The 22264-nt window shown below is 42.4% G+C and overlaps 1 protein-coding gene across 1 annotated transcript in view; it reads right to left on the bottom strand.

Annotated features, from left to right (window-relative positions):
* Positions 1–22004, bottom strand: part of LOC120921804 — a 45337-nt gene extending 23333 nt beyond the window's left edge. The window contains exons 1-6 of the mRNA XM_040334306.1: positions 21951–22004; positions 18988–19054; positions 17225–17325; positions 15921–16096; positions 12090–12879; positions 11039–11188 (exon numbers count right to left, since the gene is read on the bottom strand). Coding sequence (XP_040190240.1) covers positions 11039–11188; positions 12090–12879; positions 15921–16096; positions 17225–17325; positions 18988–19054; positions 21951–22004 — 1338 coding nt within the window. The remainder of the gene's footprint in view (positions 1–11038; positions 11189–12089; positions 12880–15920; positions 16097–17224; positions 17326–18987; positions 19055–21950) is intronic.
* Between the last annotated feature and the right edge of the window lie 260 nt (positions 22005–22264).

The raw sequence follows: 22264 nt of genomic DNA, 5'->3' as shown, positions 1-22264 counted from the left end.
AGTTCAATAGCCAGTGCTGCTCTTCTGCTTGATTCTGAGCATGTGTGGAATTTTGTGCCTCAGAATTGTGTACACACGGTTTTGTTGTCGGAAAATTTGAGAACCAGCTCTCAAACATTTGTTGTCCGATGAAGCTTACACACGGTCAGTTTTTCTGACAACAAGCTCACATCGAACATTAGTTCTCAAAAATTCCGACCGTGTGTGCGCGGCATTACTATTTTTTATCTGACAAGTTCACGTTGTAAGCCAGGTGTTCTATTAATTATTGGGAACAGGAGATTTGTGTTTATTTTCGTACATTATCACATGGGCAGACTAGTTTTTTCACTATGTTGTTTCACTTGAGTTTTAGGGTTGTGCAAATAGTGGGGACATGTAGATCCCGTTATGATATCATCCATTCATAAGATCAAACATGAGGCACCTTAACGTACGGTGTTTTTGAATATGAAAAAAAAGACACATCAAATAGATAATAAAAAAAAATACATTTTATTTATTATCATAATGAAAAACACAAATAAGTGTATTCAACTTTATTAAAATAAATAATTTCTTTATTCAGTATAAACAATCCTGTATAGTATACAACTCTGGTGAACTTCAGTATAAACAATCCTGTATAGTATACAACTCTGGTGAACTTCAGTATAAACAATCCTGTATAGTATACAACCAGTGCCGATCCTGACCTCCCTGGGGCCCTAAGCAAAATGACATGGCACATTAAAAATGAGAAGCGGGGGACGCTGACGACAGTGACATGTCACATTAAAGAAAGTTGAGAAGCGGGGGGGGCGGGGGTGTTCTGCTGTCGAAAATGACATCTTACATTAATTTGAGAAGCAGGGGGTGCTGACTTCTTACCTCTTCTCCCATGCAGCCAGCGAGTTGAGAAGCGGGGTGAGGGGGCAAAAATGACTTCTCACCAGGCGGGGCCTCTAGTAATTTGGGGGGCCCTTCGCAGCTTTGCGGGGCCCTACGCGGCTTGCATAGTGAGCCTATAGGGCGGATCGGCCCTGTATACAACTCTGGTAAAGTTCAGTATGAAAAATCCTGTATAATATACAACTCTGGTGAACTTCAGTATAAACAATCCTGTATAGTATACAACTCTGGTGAACTTCAGTATAAACAATCCTGCATAGTATACAACTCTGGTGAACTTCAGTATAAACAATCCTGTATAGTATACAACTCTGGTGAACCTCAGTATAAACAATCCTGTATAGTATACAACTCTGGTGAACCTCAGTATAAACAATCCTGCATAGTATACAACTCTGGTGAACCTCAGTATAAACAATCCTGTATAGTATACAACTCTGGTGAACCTCAGTATAAACAATCCTGTATAGTATACAACTCTGGTGAACTTCAGTATAAACAATCCTGTATAGTATACAACTCTGGTGAACCTCAGTATAAACAATCCTGTATAGTATACAACTCTGGTGAACCTCAGTATAAACAATCCTGTATAGTATACAACTCTGGTGAACCTCAGTATAAACAATCCTGTATAATATAAAACTCTGGTGGACTTCAGTATAAACAATCATGTATAATATAAAACTCTGGTGAACTTCAGTATAAACAATCCTGCATAGTATACAACTCTGGTGAACTTCAGTATAAACAATCATGTATAATATAAAACTCTGGTGAACTTCAGTATAAACAATCCTGTATAGTATACAACTCTGGTGAACTTCAGTATGAAAAATCCTGTATAATATAAAACTCTGGTGAACTTCAGTATGAAAAATCCTGTAAAGTATACAACTCTGGTGAACTTCAGTATAAACAATCCTGTATAGTATACAACTCTGGTGAACTTCAGTATAAACAATCCTGTATAGTATACAACTCTGGTGAACCTCAGTATAAACAATCCTGTATAGTATACAACTCTGGTGAACTTCAGTATAAACAATCCTGTATAGTATACAACTCTGGTGAACCTCAGTATAAACAATCCTGCAGAGTATACAACTCTGGTGAACTCCATGCCCAAGGGGGTTAAGGCAGTGCTGGGAAATAATGGTGGCCACACAAAATATTGACACTTAGAGCCCAATTAGGACATTTTCATTTAGGGGTGTACTCACTTTTGTTGCCAGCTGTTTAAACACGAATAGCTGTGTGTTGAGTTATTTGGAGGGGACAGCAAATTTACACTGTTATACAAGCTGTACACTCACTACACAATATTGTAGATACAAAGTGTAATTTCTTTAGTGTTGTCACATGAAAACATACAAGAAAATATTTACAGAACTTTGACTGAGGGGTGTACTCACTTTTGTAAGATACTGTATAATGGAATAAAATTACATTTATCATATAAAAATTCATGTTCCACATGAAAATAAAAATGAATTGTGTATACTCATAATATCCATAATCAAAGAGTAGAACCTCCCTGGACTGTGTACATTGTACATAATACAAACACGACGGATACAATAAACGTATTTTAACATAAATTTCCGTATAATAAATATTTGATCATTTTATAAATAACCTTTAAAGTTCATATAAATATACTAATCAGTATATTAATATGTAAATCATAATTAAATTAGCCACTGAGAGAATGTGATACAATCTAATACATACATAAATACTATAAGTGGGACATTAGTGGTGAGTGGATCTGCAGTGCGGGGGAGCAATCCCCAAAAAAACGGTCAAGGACAACAGAGACAATAGAGAAAATGACGGCGAACAGATATGAGAAGCACAATATCTGCCTCCGAATACCTATAAAGGAATTTCAATGTAATAATATAACATTATTTTTAGTACTAGGAACCAAGTCAAATTATTCCAACAGTCTCTAAGGCACTCAATAAGAAAATCACAGTTGTCCTCTTTGTTGTCGTTTTTGGGGATGGTTGCCCTGCACTGCATATCCTCTCACCACTAATGTCCCACGTATCTTTTTTATGGATGTATTTGATTGTCTAAATTTATGTCAGTGGCTAGTTAATTACGATTTAAATATAATATACTGATTGTCATATGTATATGAACTTTAAAGGTTACCTCAAACTTCCTGATAAAGTTTTGGCGAAATGCGTAGAAGGCTGGCTGTAGTACAGACTTACAGAAGATTTGACTATTTATAAAATTATCAAATATTTCTTATAAAGAAATTCATGTTAAATAAGTTTATTGTATCCATCATGTTTGTATTATGTACAATGTACAGAGTCCAAGGAGGTTCTACGCTTTTTGCTTATAGATATTATGGGTATACACAATAAATTTTTATTTTCATGTGGATCATGACATTTTTCTTTAATAATAAATGTCATTTTATTTTATTATATGTGATTTTGTCATTATGTTCATTGATTTTTAATTGCATTTTTGATACCTTAAAAGCACCATTTCTTTTTATTTTTTGTTGTATAATAGTATACAACTATAAAGAAATGAAGGTGGAAAAAAGGAAGAGAATGAGGGCGGGACTTTACATGTATACTATAGGTTTTTAAAAATACATGATTCAAAAGTAAAAAAAAAAAATATATATATATATATATATATATATATATACTAAATTGTATCTAACATATATGTATAATAAAATCTGAAAAGGACAGCTTAAAGACACTGTTACAGTATGACTTATCCAAGGTGTTATACTGGTTGGAGAATCCGAGACGTCCGCCTACGTGTTTCAGCTACATCAGGGCCTCGGATTTAGAAGATAATTTGTGTGGGTATATAAGTACATACACTGTAATAATAATGCATAAACAAATGTGATTAACAACAGCGTTATTTCTGCATTTTAATTAGTTTTAGCAGAATATCAATAATATATTACATTTCAATTATAGTCAAAGAAGAAGAATGATAATCAAATTCACTACAGCAATGATAAAGGCATATAGAAACCTGCTTTATGCACTGTGACAAAGCATGGGGATGGAGGAGGAAGGAGAAGTAGAATTTGTTCAAGGGACATATTGCATATGTATCACACATTAAAGATATAGATGCGGATACATAGATTACAAACAACCACCAATCAATACTAAGTCTAGAATAAGTTAAATTCATCTGTTCAACTTTAGGACGTTAATGACTAACTTGATGGAAGGGTTATTGATAGCTTGAGATTAAAGATTGATCCAAGTTAAGCTAGATTGTTATGATTGTATGTTGTAAGACTGGGTGTTATGGAACATGTGTGGGAAGGGAAAGGAGAAGCAGAGAGGGAAGCGGGGGAGTTGGAAGAAAGAGGGGGGAAGGAATGTAAGGGGGAAAAAGGGGGAAAGAGCGTGGGAGAAGGAAAAGAAGGGGGAGGAAAGGAGGGAAGACAGAGAGGAAGGACTCAGAGGGAAGAGAAGGGGAAAAAAAGAGAGGTGGGGGTTGGGAAGGGGAGAATAAAAAAGATAGACTATAGGAGGAGGAGGGAGGGAGGAAGAGATAGGGTAGGGGTGGAGGAGGGAGGGAGGGAGGAAGAGATGGGGTAGAGGAGGAGGAGGGAGGGAGGAAGAGATAGGGTAGAGGTGGAGGAGGGAGGGAGGAAGAGATAGGGTAGAGGTGGAGGAGGGAGGGAGGAAGAGATAGGGTAGAGGTGGAGGGGGGAAAGAGATAGGGTAGGGGTGGCGGAGGGAGGGAGGAAGGGAGAAAAAATAGATAGGGTAAAGGTGAAGAGGGGAAGAAAAGAGATAGGGTAGAGGAGGGAGGGGGGAAGAAAAGAGATAGTATAGAGGTAGAGGAGGGAGGTAAAGAAAAGAGATATGGTGGAGGAGGGAGGGGAAGAAAAGAGATAGTATAGAGGTAGAGGAGGGAGGGGAAGAAAAGAGATAGTATAGAGGTGGAGGAGGGAGGGGAAGAAAAGAGATATGGTGGAGGAGGGGGGAAGAAAAGAGATAGGGTAGAGGACGGAGGAGGGGGGAAAGAGATAGGGTAGGGGTGGCGGAGGGAGGAAGGGAGAAAAAATAGATAGGGTAAAGGTGAAGAGGGGAGAAAAGAGATATGGTAGAGGTGGAGGAGGGAGGGGAAGAAAAGAGATAGTATAGAGGTGGAGGAGGGAGGGGGAAGAAAAGAGATATGGTGGAGGAGGGAGGGGAAGAAAGGTGATGGACGGTGGAGGTGTGTATAGGGGGTGATGTGTCAGGAGTGTGGGAAAGAGGGAGATGAAGGGGGAGGGGAAGACACTCACCATAGGAGCAGCATGAATGATTATGTCCAGAGCTGAGTGGGGCAGGAGATGGGGGGTAAAGTCACAGAGAAGGGGTATTTGCGGACGGTTTTAATGAATACCTTTGGTCAGTCTGTATGGGAATCAAATGAAAGACCCATCAAAGTTTAAAAGATAACATTTGTTAAACGGGGAAGGGATTGCATGAAACATAATTGTCACGCAGAAGCATCACAGCATAGTGTCTGCTATTACTTCCATAGATCTTGGAGCTTCTCAGTATACCATCAGTCTGCACCCCAGTACATGCGCTCTATCTATCCAGAGAAGGGCTTATATATATATGTGTGGGAAAAATATAAGTCAGGAGGGGGCAGGTAAATTTCTGAGGCCGCACGAGACCCTGGATCAAAGGTCTGTCGTGGGCTTATCTCCTGATTGAAGTGCCGGATGTGTGGTGTGCGGGTAATGCTCACCCCAAGCCATGTGAATCCATCTGCACATGCTCCCACCCCTCCGGATCCTTCAGTGGTCAGGAGTGATCTCAGGCATTTACCTGCCCCCTCCTGACTTATGTTTTTCCCACACATATATATAAGCCCTTCTCTGGATAGATAGAGCGCATGTACTGGGGTGCAGACTGATGGTATACTGAGAAGCTCCAAGATCTATGGAAGTAATAGCAGACACTATGCTGTGATGCTTCTGCGTGACAATTATGTTTCATGCAATCCCTTCCCCGTTTAACAAACTTTATCTTTTAATCTTTGATGGGTCTCTCATTTGATTGCCATACAGACTGACCAAAGGCTTCATTAAAACCGTCCACAAATACCCCTTCCCTGTGACTTTACCCCCCATCTCCAGCCCAGCTCTGGCCATAATCATTCATGCTGCTCCTATGGTGAGTGTCTTCCCTTCCCCCTTCATCTCCCTCTTTCCCACACTCCTGACACATCACCCCCTATACACACCTCCACCATCCACCACCTTTCTTCCCCTCCCTCCTCCACCATATCTCTTTTCTTCCCCTCCCTCCTCCACCTCTACCATCCACCACCTTTCTTCCCCTCCCTCCTCCACCATATCTCTTTTCTTCCCCTCCCTCCTCTACCTCTACCCTATCTCTTTTCTTCCCCTCCCTCCTCTACCCTATATCTTTTCTTCCCCCTCCCTCCTCCACCTCTATACTATCTCTTTTCTTCCCCTCCCTCCTCCACCTCTACCATATCTCTTTTCTTCCCCCTCCCTCCTCCACCATATCTCTTTTCTTCCCCCTCCCTCCTCCACCATATCTCTTTTCTTCCCCCCTCCTTCCTCTACCTCTATACTATCTCTTTTCTTCCCCCCTCCCTCCTCCACCATATCTCTTTTCTTCCCCCCTCCCTCCTCCACCATATCTCTTTTCTTCCCCCCTCCCTCCTCTACCCTATATCGCTTTTCTTCCCCTCCCTCCTCTACCCTATCTCTTTTCTTCCCCCTCCCTCCTCCACCATATCTCTTTTCTTCCCCTCCCTCCTCCACCATATCTCTTTTCTTCCCCCCTCCCTCCTCTACCCTATCGCTTTTCTTCCCCTCCCTCCTCTACCTCTACCCTATCTCTTTTCTTCCCCCCTCCCTCCTCCACCATATCTCTTTTCTTCCCCTCCCTCCTCTACCTCTATACTATCTCTTTTCTTCCCCTCCCTCCTCTACCTCTATACTATCTCTTTTCTCCCCTCCCTCCTCCACCTCTACCCTATCTCTTTTCTTCCCCCTCCCTCCTCCACCATATCTCTTTTCTTCCCCTCCCTCCTCTACCTCTATACTATCTCTTTTCTTCCCCCTCCCTCCTCCACCATATCTCTTTTCTTCCCCCCTCCCTCCTCCACCATATCTCTTTTCTTCCCCCCTCCCTCCTCCACCATATCTCTTTTCTTCCCCACTCCCTCCTCCACCTCTATACTATCTCTTTTCTTCCCCTCCCTCCTCCACCTCTACCCTATCTCTTTTCTTCCCCTCCCTCCTCTACCCTATCTCTTTTCTTCCCCTCCCTCCTCCACCTCTACCCTATCTCTTTTCTTCCCCTCCCTCCTCTACCCTATCTCTTTTCTTCCCCTGCCTCCTCCACCTCTATACTATCTCTTTTCTTCCCCTCCCTCCTCCACCTCTACCCTATCTCTTTTCTTCCCCTCCCTCCTCTACCCTATCTCTTTTCTTCCCCCTCCCTCCTCTACCTCCACCATATCTCTTTTCTTCCCCCCTCCCTCCTCCACCATATCTCTTTTCTTCCCCCCTCCCTCCTCTACCCTATCTCTTTTCTTCCCCCTCCCTCCTCCACCATATCTCTTTTCTTCCCCTCCCTCCTCTACCCTATCTCTTTTCTTCCCCCCTCCCTCCTCCACCATATCTCTTTTCTTCCCCCCTCCCTCCTCCACCTTATCTCTTTACTTCCCCCTCCCTCCTCTACCTTATCTCTTTTCTTCCCCCTCTTCTTCCCTTCCCTTCCCTCCCTCCCCCTTCTCCCACTCTCTCCATTCCCCCTCTTTCTTTCCCCCTCCCCCTTCCCTCTCGGCTTCTCCTTTCCCTTCCCACACGTTCCATAACACCCAATCTTTCCCGTTTTAGATGTAACAATCTAGCTCAACTTTGATCTCAATCTATCAATAACCCTTGCGAATACTACGCTAGTCAACGAGTTGTGCGGCCAATCCCCATGGGCTCCACAGGCTTAAACTTCCATCAAATTGGTCATTAATGTCTTAACCACTTGCCGCCTGCCTAACGTACATATACAAATAGATAATCAGACAAAATTTGATTATAAAATTAGAAAATATAATTTATTACACAAATAATTAGTATGCCATAAATACTATAAATTTAAAATACATCTCGATTAAATACGTGATATCAAGACGAAGCATTATTTAAGTCAGCTCTACATGTTTCACTCCAACGAGTTTCTTCAGGAGCTTTCAGACATACAATGCTAAATATCAGAAGAAAAAACAACAAGACATATAATTAAATGACTGTTGAAAACAATCATTTATATATCAATACATTTTGGTAAATAATGTCAAAAAAGAGAAAAGAAAAATATTGATCATGAATACATCAGTTATTGTAGATAATGCATGCTCAAGGATCTCAGCTATATATAAACAGGGGCCTGTTTATATATAGCTGAGATCCTTGAGCATGCATTATCTACAATAACTGATGTATTCATGATCAATATTTTTCTTTTCTCTTTTTTGACATTATTTACCAAAATGTATTGATATATAAATGATTGTTTTCAACAGTCATTTAATTATATGTCTTGTTGTTTTTTCTTCTGATATTTAGCATTGTATGTCTGAAAGCTCCTGAAGAAACTCGTCGGAGTGAAACATGTAGAGCTGACTTAAACAATGCTTCGTCTTGATATCACGTATTTAATCGAGATGTATTTTAAATTTATCATATTTATGGCATACTAATTATTTGTGTAATAAATTATATTTTCTAATTTTATAATCAAATTTTGTCTGATTATCTATTTGCACCGTTCAAAAGCCCCGGGGTCCTTTTGGTTACCCCCTTTTTTTCCCCCCTCTTCTCATTTTTTCTTATCATTGGGGTGAGGTGCCTGTGACTACTGATACTTGTCCACAAAACGTTTTCTAACGTAGATATACGTCAGCAAAATGGCACAGGCAGGCAAAGCAACGAATTTGATTACCATTCTTCTTTTTTGACTATAATTAATATATTATTGATATTCTGCTAAAACTAGTTAATATGCAGAAATGACTCTGTTGTTAATAACATTTGTTTATGTATTATTAATACAGTGTATGTCCGTATATATCCATACAAATTATCTTCGAAATCCGAGGCCCTGATGAAGCATGTCTTTAACGCGAAATTCACAGGCGGACGTTGCGGATTCTCCAACCAGGATAGCAACACCCTTAATAAGTCGTAATGTAACAGTGGTCCGGATTCAGATAGCCTTTACATCAGTGTATCTATTGATACGCCGCGTAAGTTCTATGAAGCGCCGGCGTATCTTCTTTCTGTATTCAGAAAGCAAGATACGCCAGAATTTTACTAAGATACGGCCGGCGTAAGTCTCTTACACCGTCGTATCTTAGGGTGCATATTTACGCTGACCGCTAGGTTGCGCTTCCGTATATTTACGCGTTGAATATGCAAATTAGGTAGATACGCCGATTCAGAAACGTACGTCCGCCCGGCGCATTTTTTTACGTAAGGCTTTTTCCGACGTAAAGTTACCCCTCATAAAGCAGGGGTAAGTCATGTTAGGTATGGACGTCGGAAAAGTACGAACAGCGTCGTATTTTACGTCGTTTGCGTAAGTCGTTCGCAAATAGGGCTGTACGTAAGTTACATTCACGTCGAAAGCATTGACAGTTTGCAGCGTAATTTGGAGCATGCGCACTTGGAAACGTTTACGGACGGCGCATGCGCCGCTCGTAAGAAACGTCAATTACGTGGGGTCACAAGTAATTTAAATAAAACACGCCCACATCATCCACATTTGAATTAGGCGGGCTTACGCCTGCCCAGTTACACTACGCCGCCGTAACTTACAGCGCAATTTCTTTCTGAATACGGGACCTGCCGCTGTAAGTTACGGCGGCGTAGTGTATCTGAGATACGCTACGCCCGCCGAAAGATACGCAAATGTATCTGAATGGCTTTAAGCTGTCTGTCCTTTTAGATTTTTTATACATATATGTTAAAATACAATTTTGTATATATTATAATTTTTTTGGACTTTTGAATTGTGTATTCCTTCAAACCTGTATACATGTAAAGTCCCACCCCCATACATGTAGGGTTGAATCATCCCGCATTTATCCCATGTACCCGCTGATCATATAAAGAATAAAAATTTACTTCCAAATTATTGTGTGCAACCAAGGCAATGAAATTGTTTCTTCGATGTAACACACCTGTCATTCTTTTTAAGGCCAACGCATTGAAAATGGAACCATTTTTTGCATGTAAAACATTCCACCATACTTGATTTTGGTTTGTGAAGGTTACACAGACAGGCCCGGATTCACAAAACACTTGCGCCGATGTATCTCAAGATACGCCGACGTAAGTGCAAATGTGCGCCGTCGTATCTGTGCGCTGGACCCACAAAGTAAGATACGCCTAAAAACAGGCTTCATCCCGCCGACATAACTTGCCGGCGTAGGGTGGGCGCACATTTACGCTGGACGCATGGTGGCGCTGCCATTGATTAGCCATTCAAATATGCAAATGAGGAAAATATGGCGATTTACGAACCTGCGCCCGACGCAGGCTATGAGAGGTGTGCGTAAGTTGTACGTCCGGCGTAAAGATAAGCCCCATAAAGGAGGTGTAACCCAGCAGCAGACATGTAAAGGTCTGCACCAGGGAACACAAGCCGGCCAAGCTGGCGTATTTTACGTTGGACGTGTGTCTGGATGGGCGTAGGTTACGTTCATGGCGTAGGCAGTGATCCGGCGTATCTTAGGCAGTTGTTCCAACGTGGTTGTGAGAATGCGCACAGGGATGCGTCCACGTCACGACGCATGCGCAGTTTGTTAAACGTACTTTTCTGCCTCTCAAACCATCATTTGCATGGGGTCACGCCTCATTTGCATGGGGAAAGCCCACTTCCACCTAAGCCGGCCTGCGCCTTCGAAACCTACGCCATGCCGACGCAGCATTGGGAGCACTGGCTTCCTGAATTCCATGCTTGCCTCTCTGCGCTGCATCGGCGTAGCGTACATTGGTTTGCGCTACAGCGGCGTAATGTGCGCCCGCTCTCTGTGAATCCGGGCCACAGTGTTTTGTTAGCTGAACTCTTTTATTGACAATTGTATTTTCAATGGTTACTGTGTCATGGGGAAACATGGAGAGGCAGCTAATGATATGTTTTCGCATTTCCTCTTGGCGAAAGTGGATATGTTTTAAATCCAAACCATATGCAAGAGCTACTGCATTTGCTATGGCAAGAGCACCACAGTCATTTACACCATCTTGTTTCTGGCAACAAACAAGGTCCAGATTAAGTATACGGTATTCTCCAGAGAAGAGAGGGTCATATACTTTGACAAGCTGTTTTCTAAGCATTTCTGGGACACTTCTTGTTTTAAATGAGTCAAAGACTGTCACACGTGTCCCTGAACTTTGAGAAACCACCCAATGGGCACCTAAATGGTGAATTTGTAGTATAGATTGACTGTTTAGACATGATACTGAATCATGTGCTAGAATCACTGTATCAAATAGCCCTGAGATTGACGGAAATGCAGTGGCTATCAAATATTGAAATATATTGATCACCTTATCGTCAAGCCACTCACAATTCAGGATTGCTTTTTTATCACTATGAGTGAGAGTAATATGATTTATGGTAACCCATTTGCTGTCATCTTTATTTTCCTCTTCTACTGAGTCTTTAAGGCCTCGTACACACGGACGGACTGTCCGCTGCAATCGGTCCACCGGACCGTTTTCAGCGGACATGTCCGCCCGGAGATTTCTGTCTGATGGTTGTACACATCAGACAGAAATCCGCGCGTACACGATCCGCAGTGACATGGCCGCGCCGTTGCGGCGACGATTACGCGGCGACGCGCACGGCCCTGGAAGGTAAATACTTCCACGCATGCGTCGAATCACTTCGACGCATGCGAGGGGTTTGGGCCGATCGGACATGTCCGGTGAGTCTGTACAGACGATCGAACATGTCCGACGGACAGGTTTCCAGCGGACAGGTTTCTTAGCATGCTAAGAAATTTTTGTCCGCTGGAAAACGGTCGGCTGGACAAATGTCCGCCGGAAAACGGTCCGATAGGCCGTACACACGACCGAACTTGTCTGCTGAAACTGGTCCGCAGACAAGTATCAGTGGACAGATCCGGTCGTGTGTACGGGGCCTAACAGTCTCCCAAACATCCAGTTTCAGTTGCTCTCCCTTACTCCCAAATCGTTCAGAGCCTAGTTGTTTGGGCTTCCCATACGGCCTTTTTGGAAGGGGTACAACATTTTTAAGAATTTCTTTTTTTTTGGGGGGGGTTTCAATTAACGGGAGGCCATGATCTTTGGGTATTTTGCTCGATGATTTTGCTAAAAGAAAATCAATGGATGTTTCAAGCTCTGTGAGGTAGTCCTCATCTTTCAGTAAGTAAACGCAATCTAGCAGTCTCTTTATCTTTTGTGTACAACTGCGTATTAGGCAGGTTCTTTTTGTTCTTTTCCGTAGTGGGAGCTTTGCTACAGAACTCGTGGATTCTGATGGAGTGCACCATTCTTTTAACTCATTGTCCACCCTTGGTTCTGTTTCAGGAATCAAGCAGTCTGTATCAAGGACAAGAAGGGGGTTGTGAATGTAAGCGGGATCTAGTTTTTCCCAACTCCATTCATTCTGAAAAGAACAAATTGCACACATGTGCTTGCAAGGCATGAAGTGTTTTCTCCAGTCTATACAGTTACATGACGGAATTTTTTCGGACACGTTGACAATGTACGTTTTTCCAGGTTCTGTTTCGCTGTTTACATCAAATATACCTGATGAATTATTTCTAATTTTGATGTCTGCAGAAGTTAAATTGCTTGTCAATCTTTTCATCACATGTGTGACAAAGTCACGTGGGCGATTTCTTAAAAAATTGGGGACATCTTCGGAATATTTTCTATAGCACTGTGAGCTAAGCGAGTTCAGCTGTACATACCTGGATAACAGATACAACCTATAATTACCATCATTGCAGACTATAATATATTTTTAAAAACAGTCATTAAACATTTTAATGCTTTTTAACCTTGAGCTTCAATATGAAATATTTTGTTTCGATCATTTATGAAAGGTATCTACATAGTTCTGACAATATACACAGCACTTTACAGAGTGCACATTCACTTTAGTCCCTGCCCTCAAACAGCTTAAACTGTCCCTATCTCACATGCATACTTACGAGGGCCACTGTTGAAGGAAACATTAGCTAGATTCAGAGAGACTTAGGCTGGAGTATCAGTAGATACGCCAGCCTAAGTCAGAATTTGCGTCAGCGCTAATTTAAGCGTATTCTGGTAACCAGATACGCTTAAATTAGGCTCAGATACGAGCGGCGTAAGTGTCTTACACCGTCGTATCCTAAAGTGTAATTTTTAGGCTGACCGCTAGGTGGCGCTTCCATTGCGGTTGGCGTAGAATATGTAAATCAGTAGATACGCCTATTCACGAACGTACGCCCGGCCGACGCAGTACAGATACGCCGTTTATGTAACGCATTAGCAGGCCTAAAGTTATTCCATCAAATAGATGGAATAGTAATGTTAAGTATGGCCGCCGTTCCCGCGTCGAAATTCGAAAATTTTACGTTGTTTGCGTAAGCCGTCCGTAAATAGGGATTTACGTCATTTACGTCCACGTCAAAATCAATAGGCCAGTGCGGCGTACGTTGCCGCAATGCACACTGGGAAATGTAGGCGGACGGCGCATGCGCCGTTCCAAAAAAACGTCAATCACGTCAGGTCAAGCCCCATTAACATAAAACACGCCCCCTTAGCCGAATTTGAATTAGGCACGCTTGCACCCGCCGCATTTACACTACGCCGCCGTAACTTAGCAGGCAAGTACTTTGTGAATCATGTACTTGCCTCGCTAACTTACGGCGGCGTAGTGTAAACACGCTAAGCTACGCCGCCGCAAAGTTAGGACACCCTACGTGAATCGAGCTACATGAATACCCAGAGGAAACCCAGGCAAGCACAGGGAGAACATGCAAACTCCTTCTATATTAAAACCTGAATTGTATAGAAAATACATACCGTATTTATCGGCGTATACTGCGCACTTTTTTTCCCTGAAAATCAGGGCAAAATCGTGGGTGCGCCATATACGCCGATACCCTCGCCGAGTTTGAATACTGCGCCGACATATACCGAGAAGAGTACACTCGTGTATAGTCAGGCAGTCTCTGCTCCTTCCGCGCTCACGTCCTGGACGTACAGGACGTGAGCGCGACAGTAGCCGAGCCTGCCCGAGTGTACTGCGCTCGGTATATGCTGGCGCAGTATTCAAACTCGGCGCGGGAAACGAGCGAGGAGGACGCCGCAGAAGGACGCCAGACCCGATGAAGAGGACACCCGAAGCCGCAGACGGACGCCGGACCCGACGAGGCCGCCGCGCAAGACACCAAAACTGTAAGTACAAAATCCTTTTTTCCACAGGAATTTCTGCCCAACTTTAGGGGTGCGCGCTATACGCGGGAGCGCGCTATACCCCAATAAATACGGTATATATATATAGTTTGCTTATCTTTGTGTAAAACTTTTCTGTCAATTTCTTTCTTCAAAGTTTTTCTATATTCCATATTATAATATTATTTTTTTTTGGTATAAGTACATGTCTTTTTAATGGCTTATGCTCCGCCATATCATCTTTTTTGGTAATAATAAAACTTTAAATATAGAGTTGATACACAGTTTGGTGTGACTCTTTGTTAAAAAATAACTTGTCTGAACCTGGCAGCATGAACAAATACCTGTAAACCTTAATGAGTTAAGTCCTACCAGGAGACGTGGGTTTGTGTCCCTTGAGAACCCTTTCACACTGGAGCGGTTTTCAGGCGCTATTGCGTTAAAAATAGCGCCTGCAAACCGACCCTAAGGGCTTTCACAATGGAGCATTGCGCTAGCAGGATGGGAAAAAAAGTCCTGCTAGCCACCTCTTTGGATCGGCGAAGGAGCGGTGTGTATACTGCTCCTCCACTGCTCCTGCCCATTGAAAGCAATGGGACACCGCGGCTATACCGCTGGCAAGGCGCCTCTGCAGAGGCGCTCTACGGTGGTTTTTACCCCCCCCCCCTGCTAACAGTGGAAAAATAATTAAAACCGCACCGCTAGCAGCCAAATACCACTTAAAATCCAAAGGTAAAGCACCGCTAAAAATAGCGGCGCTTCTTCCGCCACCGCACCTCCCACCGCAAATGATCCATAGCACAAATACATGTTACTATGTATCATTTACTATTCATGTTCGTAGGAGCTAATTAGCAATCTATTGATGCAGTGTATTGGGAGTGTGTACTCCCGTCTCAATTACTGGTGGCTGTCAGATCGTGGTGCCTCATGATTTTCCTCACACGGTCTTAGTCTGTAGTAGGAGGGAGAGCAACATTGTGTCACTGCTGCTCTGGTTGGAGTCGCTCCAGGTGGGGTCCTATTGTAAGTGGCCGGCGACTGCCTAGAGGCGCACAACACGTAGGTCACGGAAGGTAAAGAACCCCCCCCCCCAAAAAAATCCACTATATTTCAAGTATTTGTTAAAATGCCCTGTATCGGTACTAGTATTGATACAGGGACATCACTAATATACATACACACACACACAAAGATTAGCACATATGATCATAATAAGATGTATTTTGTTTTACTCTCTATTACTATTGATGCTTATACCAAAACAAAGGTTTGAAAAAAACAATCCAGCCCAAAACACAACACTACATAGTTTAAATATATCTAACAAATTAAATACAATATATTGAAACTGTGCTTTAGTGTGTTCCAGAGGTTTTATCCATATTATCTTCATCCATACTACATCTGTGTATATAGCCAGAAATTTCTCCCAAAAAAAAGTCTTAGCCCCCCAAAAATCAAATAAAATATTGACCTAGCTTTACAGAAATACATTTTTTTTGTTTGTGCCTAAAAATCAAAGATAACAGTGTATGATTTTCCTACTGAAAAAATTAAAAGCACTTACTTTTTATAGGCATTTGGGAAAAACTTTGAATGTAGCACAGTGATCATTTCTACAAGCATGCAGTTCTTATAGCCCTCTAGATCATTTTGTTTTAATATTTCATTTTGTCTTTCAAGTCCATTGTTTGTGTGGATTGCAATCAGTGTTTCTGACGTCCGATAGAGATGTGCCCATTTCTGTTTTTTGAAAATAAAATAAATGTAAAAACATAAAAAATATATATATATTTTTTTTTTTTACAATTTTGTTTTCATAAACGAGCAATGACCTTGAATATTATCATAGATGTAAAAATATGGGGCCAGATTCAGGTACAAATACGTTATGCTGCGGCGCGTAACGTATCCCATTTACATTACACTGCCGCAGGTTTACAGCGTAAGTGCCTGATTCACAAAGCTCTTACCTGTAAACTTGCGGCGGTGTAACGTAAATCCGCTGGTGGGCACCATTTAAATTAGGCGCGTTCCCGCGCCGAATGTACTGCGCATGCTCCGTCCCTAAAATTTCCCGACGTGCATTGCGCTAAATGACGTCGCAAGGACGTCATTGGTTTCAACGTAAATGGCGTCCAGCGCCATTCACGGATGACTTACGCAAACGACGTGAAATTTAAAATTTCGACACGGGAACGACAGCCATACTTAACATTACACCACCTAGAGGGCAGCCTTAGTTTTACACAGCCTATCTCGACGGAAACAACGTAAATTTAGAGCGACGGGTAAAGCGTACGTTCGTGAATCGCCGTAACTAATCATTTGCATATTCTATGCCGACCGCAATGGAATCGCCACCTAGCGGCCGGCCTAGAATTGCATCCTAAGATCCGACGGTGTAAGTCAATTACACCTGTCGGATCTTAGGGATATCTATGCGTAACTGATGAGAACTGACTATGAATCAGCCGCATAGTTACGACGGGCGGATCACAGAGATACGATGGCGTATCAGGAGATACACCGTCGTATCTCTTTTATGAATCTGGCCCTTTGAATGTAGCACAGTGATCATTTCTACAAACATGCAGTTCTTATAGCCCCCTAGATCATTTCGTTTTAATATTTCATTTTGTCTTTCAAGTCCATTGTTTGTGTGGATTGCAATCAGCGTTTCTGACGTCCGATAGAGATGTGCCCATTTCTGTTTTTTGAAAATAAAATAAATGTAAAAACATAAAATATATATATATTTTTTTTTTTACAATTTTGTTTTCATAAATGATCAATAACCTTGAATATTATCATAGATGTAAAAATATAGTTCTAATTTTTATGTAAAGTTAATAAAAGAATATTTGTTACCTGTATCTGAGGCATCCATTTGTGGGAAAACCATTTCTTTAATGTGCTTGTTTTTTTCCAAATATTTGAATCAGTTAAAGTTTGCAATGCCATGTTGTGATCTACAACAGATGAAGCAAATGCAATATTCCGTAACATGGTCAGCACAGTTTTGCGATTCTCATATAGCCCATGATCTCGTTTATTTACCCATTCAGTCCATGCTTTTTCACGGTGGAAGTCGCAAAGCAGTATTTTTGTGTCTGGTTTGAAACAAAAAAAATATCATTGGTAACCCATCTCATAATGAAACAATAGTGTTGCGTGGAATGTATGTGTATACATAATAGTGGTCAGTCACCATAAATATGATTACTTTGTTGGACCAGAAGGACATGCATACATTCTAGAAAATTAAGATTTATAGGGCCAGATTCAGGTACCTGCGCTGCGGCGTAACGTATCTCGTTTACGTTACACCGCCGCAAGTTTTCAGCGCAAGTGCTTGATTCACAAAGCACTTGCCTGTAAACTTGCAGTGGTGTAACGTAAATGCGTTCGGCGCAAGCCCACCTAATTCAAATGGGGCGTGTACCATTTAAATTAGGCGCGTTCCCGCGCCGAACGTTCTGCGCATGCTCCGTTAGGAAATTTCCCGACGTGCTTTGCGCGAAATTACGGCGCCCCGACGTGTTTTTTGAACGGCGATGTGCGTTACGTCCTTTCGTATTCCAAGGCGTCTTACGCAAAAAGAAAAACAAAAAATTGAAATTCGACGCGGGAACGACGGCCATACTTTAACATGACTGGTCTAAATCAAAGCCATGAAATAGCAGGCGTAAGTTTGCGACAGGAAAAGCCAACTAGCGACGACGTAAGAGAATGCAACGAACGTGCGTACCTTCGTGGATCGCCGTAAACAGCTAATTTGCATACCCGACGCTGGAAAACGACGCAAACTCCACCCAGCGGGCGCCGGAGTATTACACCTGCGATCCGAAGGCGTACGAAGCCGTATGCCTGTCGGATCGACGCCTAAAGCCGTCGTAACTTGTTTTGAGGATTCAAAACAACGCTACGATGCAGCAAATTTTAAAATACGCCGGAGTATCAGTAGATACGCCAGCGTATTACAACTATGAATCTGGCCCATAGTTATTATATATTGGAAAACAAACATTTGACAAATAGTAAAGTTAAATATAAACCACTACCTTGAAATATTCTGGAGATGGCATTCATTTCCTCAAGGCAAAAATCAACCAGGAAGCAATTGGGATTCCATGCCTTGTTCCACGAATGGAATATTTCCAGTGCCTCCTGTATGCGTGCTGACGTTTCATTTTCAGTGACAAAAGTACCAACAACAACATAGCACACATTTGTCCGTACACAAAGGAAAAACAGTGGTAGTGCATATCTTGTGGTTCTATACGTTGCATCCAAAAAAGTTATTTGGTTTCCGTATCTTTTTAAGATTTTTTTTTCTGCCATGCAGTCTGGTAAGCAAATAAGAATGTTCGAGGATTGCCGAGATCACCCGGCATGGTACTCAGTCTCCAATAATGATTGAGGTCTGGTGTCTCTACCTTCCATACATTAAGCTGATCCAATAAGTGTTCCTGATCGAACACTGAATTACGCCCTTCTTGTCTCGATCTACTCAATAGATTGGAAATATGTTTTCGGGTAGGATAAAACCTTCTCCGGCTCTCCTCTGGAAGTTCAGATGGCGGGAAAAGTTATTTTACAAAAGTATTTGTGTGCCTAAGAATTTCATTTACCGTCCGAACACCACTCCATGATTGTGTCTTGCACTCTCGGATCCACCTTTTCCCTTATGTTTGCCAGCTGTAACATAGAAATAATAATTTAGTTCATGATTAGGACATAACAAGCTTGTAATTATACATGTCAAGCTGTGTGACACGTCTTGTTTTTTGTTATTTATATGTATGGGAATTTAATCACTTTTGTACTACTGTAACTCATATCTTAACTATCAGAATATCCTTTTTGTATGTGTCATTACACAATAAAAACTCATTTTTTTATACTTTGTCTATAATCTATTAATTGCCCAAAAACCGCATTGGGAAATACCCTTGATAATAGGTGCTAGGTGTCATCCTGGATTCAAATCTCACCTTTCTGCCCCATGTCCAAACACTATCCAAATCCTGCGCCTTCACCTTCGCAACATCTACAAAATACGCCCCATCCTCACCAATTCAGCGGCAAAATTATTCATCCACTCACCTGTTATATCTTGTCTTGACTATTGCAAATCCCTCCTTATTGGCTTACCACAACAAAGGCTCCTCCCACCTTCAGTCTATCATGAATGCTGCTGCTAGACTCATCCACCTAAACAACCGCTCAGTGTCTGCAACACCCCTCTGCCAATCCTTACACTGGCTGCCAATAGCCAATATTAACAATGACTTCCAAAACCATACACAACTCTGGCTAAGGCCCCGTACACACGATAGAATCCATCCGCAGATAAATCCCAGCAAATGGGTTTCTGCGGATAGATCCTATGGTGTGTACACGCCAGCGGATCTGTTTCCGCGGAGAAATCTCCTCTGGGATGGATTCCAGCAGATCGAATATTTGTTGTGCTGCACAACATATCCATCTGCTGGAATCCATTCCAACGGATGGATCCGCTCGTCTGTACAGACTTACCGGATCCATCCGTCCAAAGGGATTCCCCGCACGCGTCGTAATGATTTGACGCATGCGTGGAATTCCTTATATGACAGCGTCGCGCCCGTCGCCGCGTCATAATCGCGGCGACGGCGCGACACGTCATCGGCAGAGGATTTCCGCGCGGATTTCAATGGGATGGTGTGTACACTCCATCCCATCGAAATCAGCGGATATCTTTGAGAGGATTTATCCGTGGAAACGGTCCGCTGGACCGTATCTGCGGATAAATCCTCTCGTGTGTATGGGGCCTAAGTCTATGGGGCAGATCCACATACATACGCTGCGCCCGGCGCATATGTAAGATACGCTACGCCGCTGTAACTTACTTGCCTTTGGTTTGAATCCTCAATGAATTTGCGCCGTAAATTACGGCGGCGTAGTGTATCTCTCGCGGCGGAATTCAAATTGGGCGGGTAGGGGGCGTGTTTCATTTAAGTGAAACGCGTCCCCGCGCCGAACGAACTGCGCATGCGCCGTCCGTAAAAACTCCCAGGGTGCATTGCTCCAAATGACGTCGCAAGGACGTCATTTTTTTCAACGTGAACGTAAATGGCGGCCAGCCCCATTCACGGATGACTTACGCAAATGACGTAAAATTTACAAAATTAGACGCGGGAACGACGGCCATACTTAACATTGAGTACGCCACCATATAGCAGCTTTAACTATACGCCGGAAAAAGCCGAACGGAAACAACGTAAAAAAATGCGACGGCCGGTCGTACGTTCGTGGATCGTCGGAAATAGCTAATTTGCATACTCGACGCGGATTACGACGGGAACGACACCTAGCGGAAGCCGAAAAATTGCATCCAAGACCCAACGGCGTACGAAGACGTACGCCTGTTGGATCCAACACAGATGCCGTCGTGCCTGAAAATAACACCATAACTATACCCTCCACTCTTCCGAAGACCTTCTAATTTCCATCTCCCTTATCAACTCCTCCTATTTTTGCCTCAGGGACTTCTCTAGAGTCTCTACCAACCTCTGGAACTCTTTACCCCAACCTGTCCATCTATCTCCCACTCTGACTGCCTTTAGGCGATCCCTAAAAACTCATCTCTTCTGGGAAGTCTATCTCACCTTGACCTAACCACTGAACCCTTCACATTCTCAAACAATTCATCCCCACAGCTACCTCCTCATGTATCACTTTCCCCCTCCATTTTGGATTGTAAGCCCTCAGAGTCAGTGTCCTTCTTACCATGTTTTGTTAAATTGTATTGTAAAGTCTTCTATATATTAAAAAATAATGTGCAAACTGTTGGCGCAATATAAATGCTATATTATAATAATCGGAATAGCCCTATTAATGTACACTTGCTTTAATTTAAAACAGTAGATGCAATTGTAAACCATGTGATAACTAGTTTAAAATGAGACATCATATGAATTACCCTGTAACCTGCAATTCATCTGCCTAATTCAAACACTAGTGGCGCAGATTCACATAGAAATACATCGGCGCAGCGTATCAGAGATACACTACGCCGCTGTAACTTACTTTTGGCTGGTTCGAATCCTGGAAGAATTTGCGCCGTAAGTTACGGAGGCGTAGTGTATCTCTGGCGGCGGAATTAAAATCGGCGATTAGGGGGCGTGTTTCATTTAAATGAAGCGCGTCACCGCGCCAAATGAACTGCGCATGCTCCGTTTCTAAATTTCCCGGCGTGCATTGCGCGAAATGACGTCGCAAGGACATCATTTTTTAAACTTAGACGTGACTTACGTCCATCCGGATTCACGGACGACTTACGCAAAAAAAAAGGAAAAAATTAAAATTTAGACGCGGGAACGACGGCCATACTTAACATGGCAAATCTAACTATACGCCGCAAAAAAAACAGCTTTAACTATACGCCGGAAAAAGCCGACTAGAGACGATGTAAGAGAATGCGACGGCCGCGCGTATGTTCGAGGATTCAAACCAAAGATACGACGCGGGTAATTTGAAAGTACGCCGGCGTATCAGTAGATACGCCTGCGTACTCTGTCTGTGGATCTGCCCCAGTATGTTTATGAAATCTTACCTCTCCAGTACTTTCATGGTTTATATGTTCGGGGGAATTGTGTGACATATCCATGGATGCCTTTAACTTTTTCTGTAGTATGTTGTATAGCATTCCTAAGTTTTAAAGACAATTTTGCTTTTCGCTTTTGTGTCTTCTGTGTAATCTAATATAAAATTAGTATGTTAATTAAATAAGTTAAAAAATTGTAGAGAAAACGCGCTGACCAAGATAAGTGAAAATGAGAAAATATGGTATAATAAAGTGATATAGCAGCTGGCAAAAAAAACAGTCCAATAAACTGTGCAAGGATAAATAAACAAGATAATGCATCT

The sequence above is a fragment of the Rana temporaria genome (assembly GCF_905171775.1).
Source record: "Rana temporaria chromosome 4 unlocalized genomic scaffold, aRanTem1.1 chr4v, whole genome shotgun sequence".
Classification (NCBI taxonomy): Eukaryota; Metazoa; Chordata; class Amphibia; order Anura; family Ranidae; genus Rana; species Rana temporaria.
Note: the sequence above shows the minus strand (reverse complement) of the source record. Positions and strands in the feature narration are given on the sequence as shown.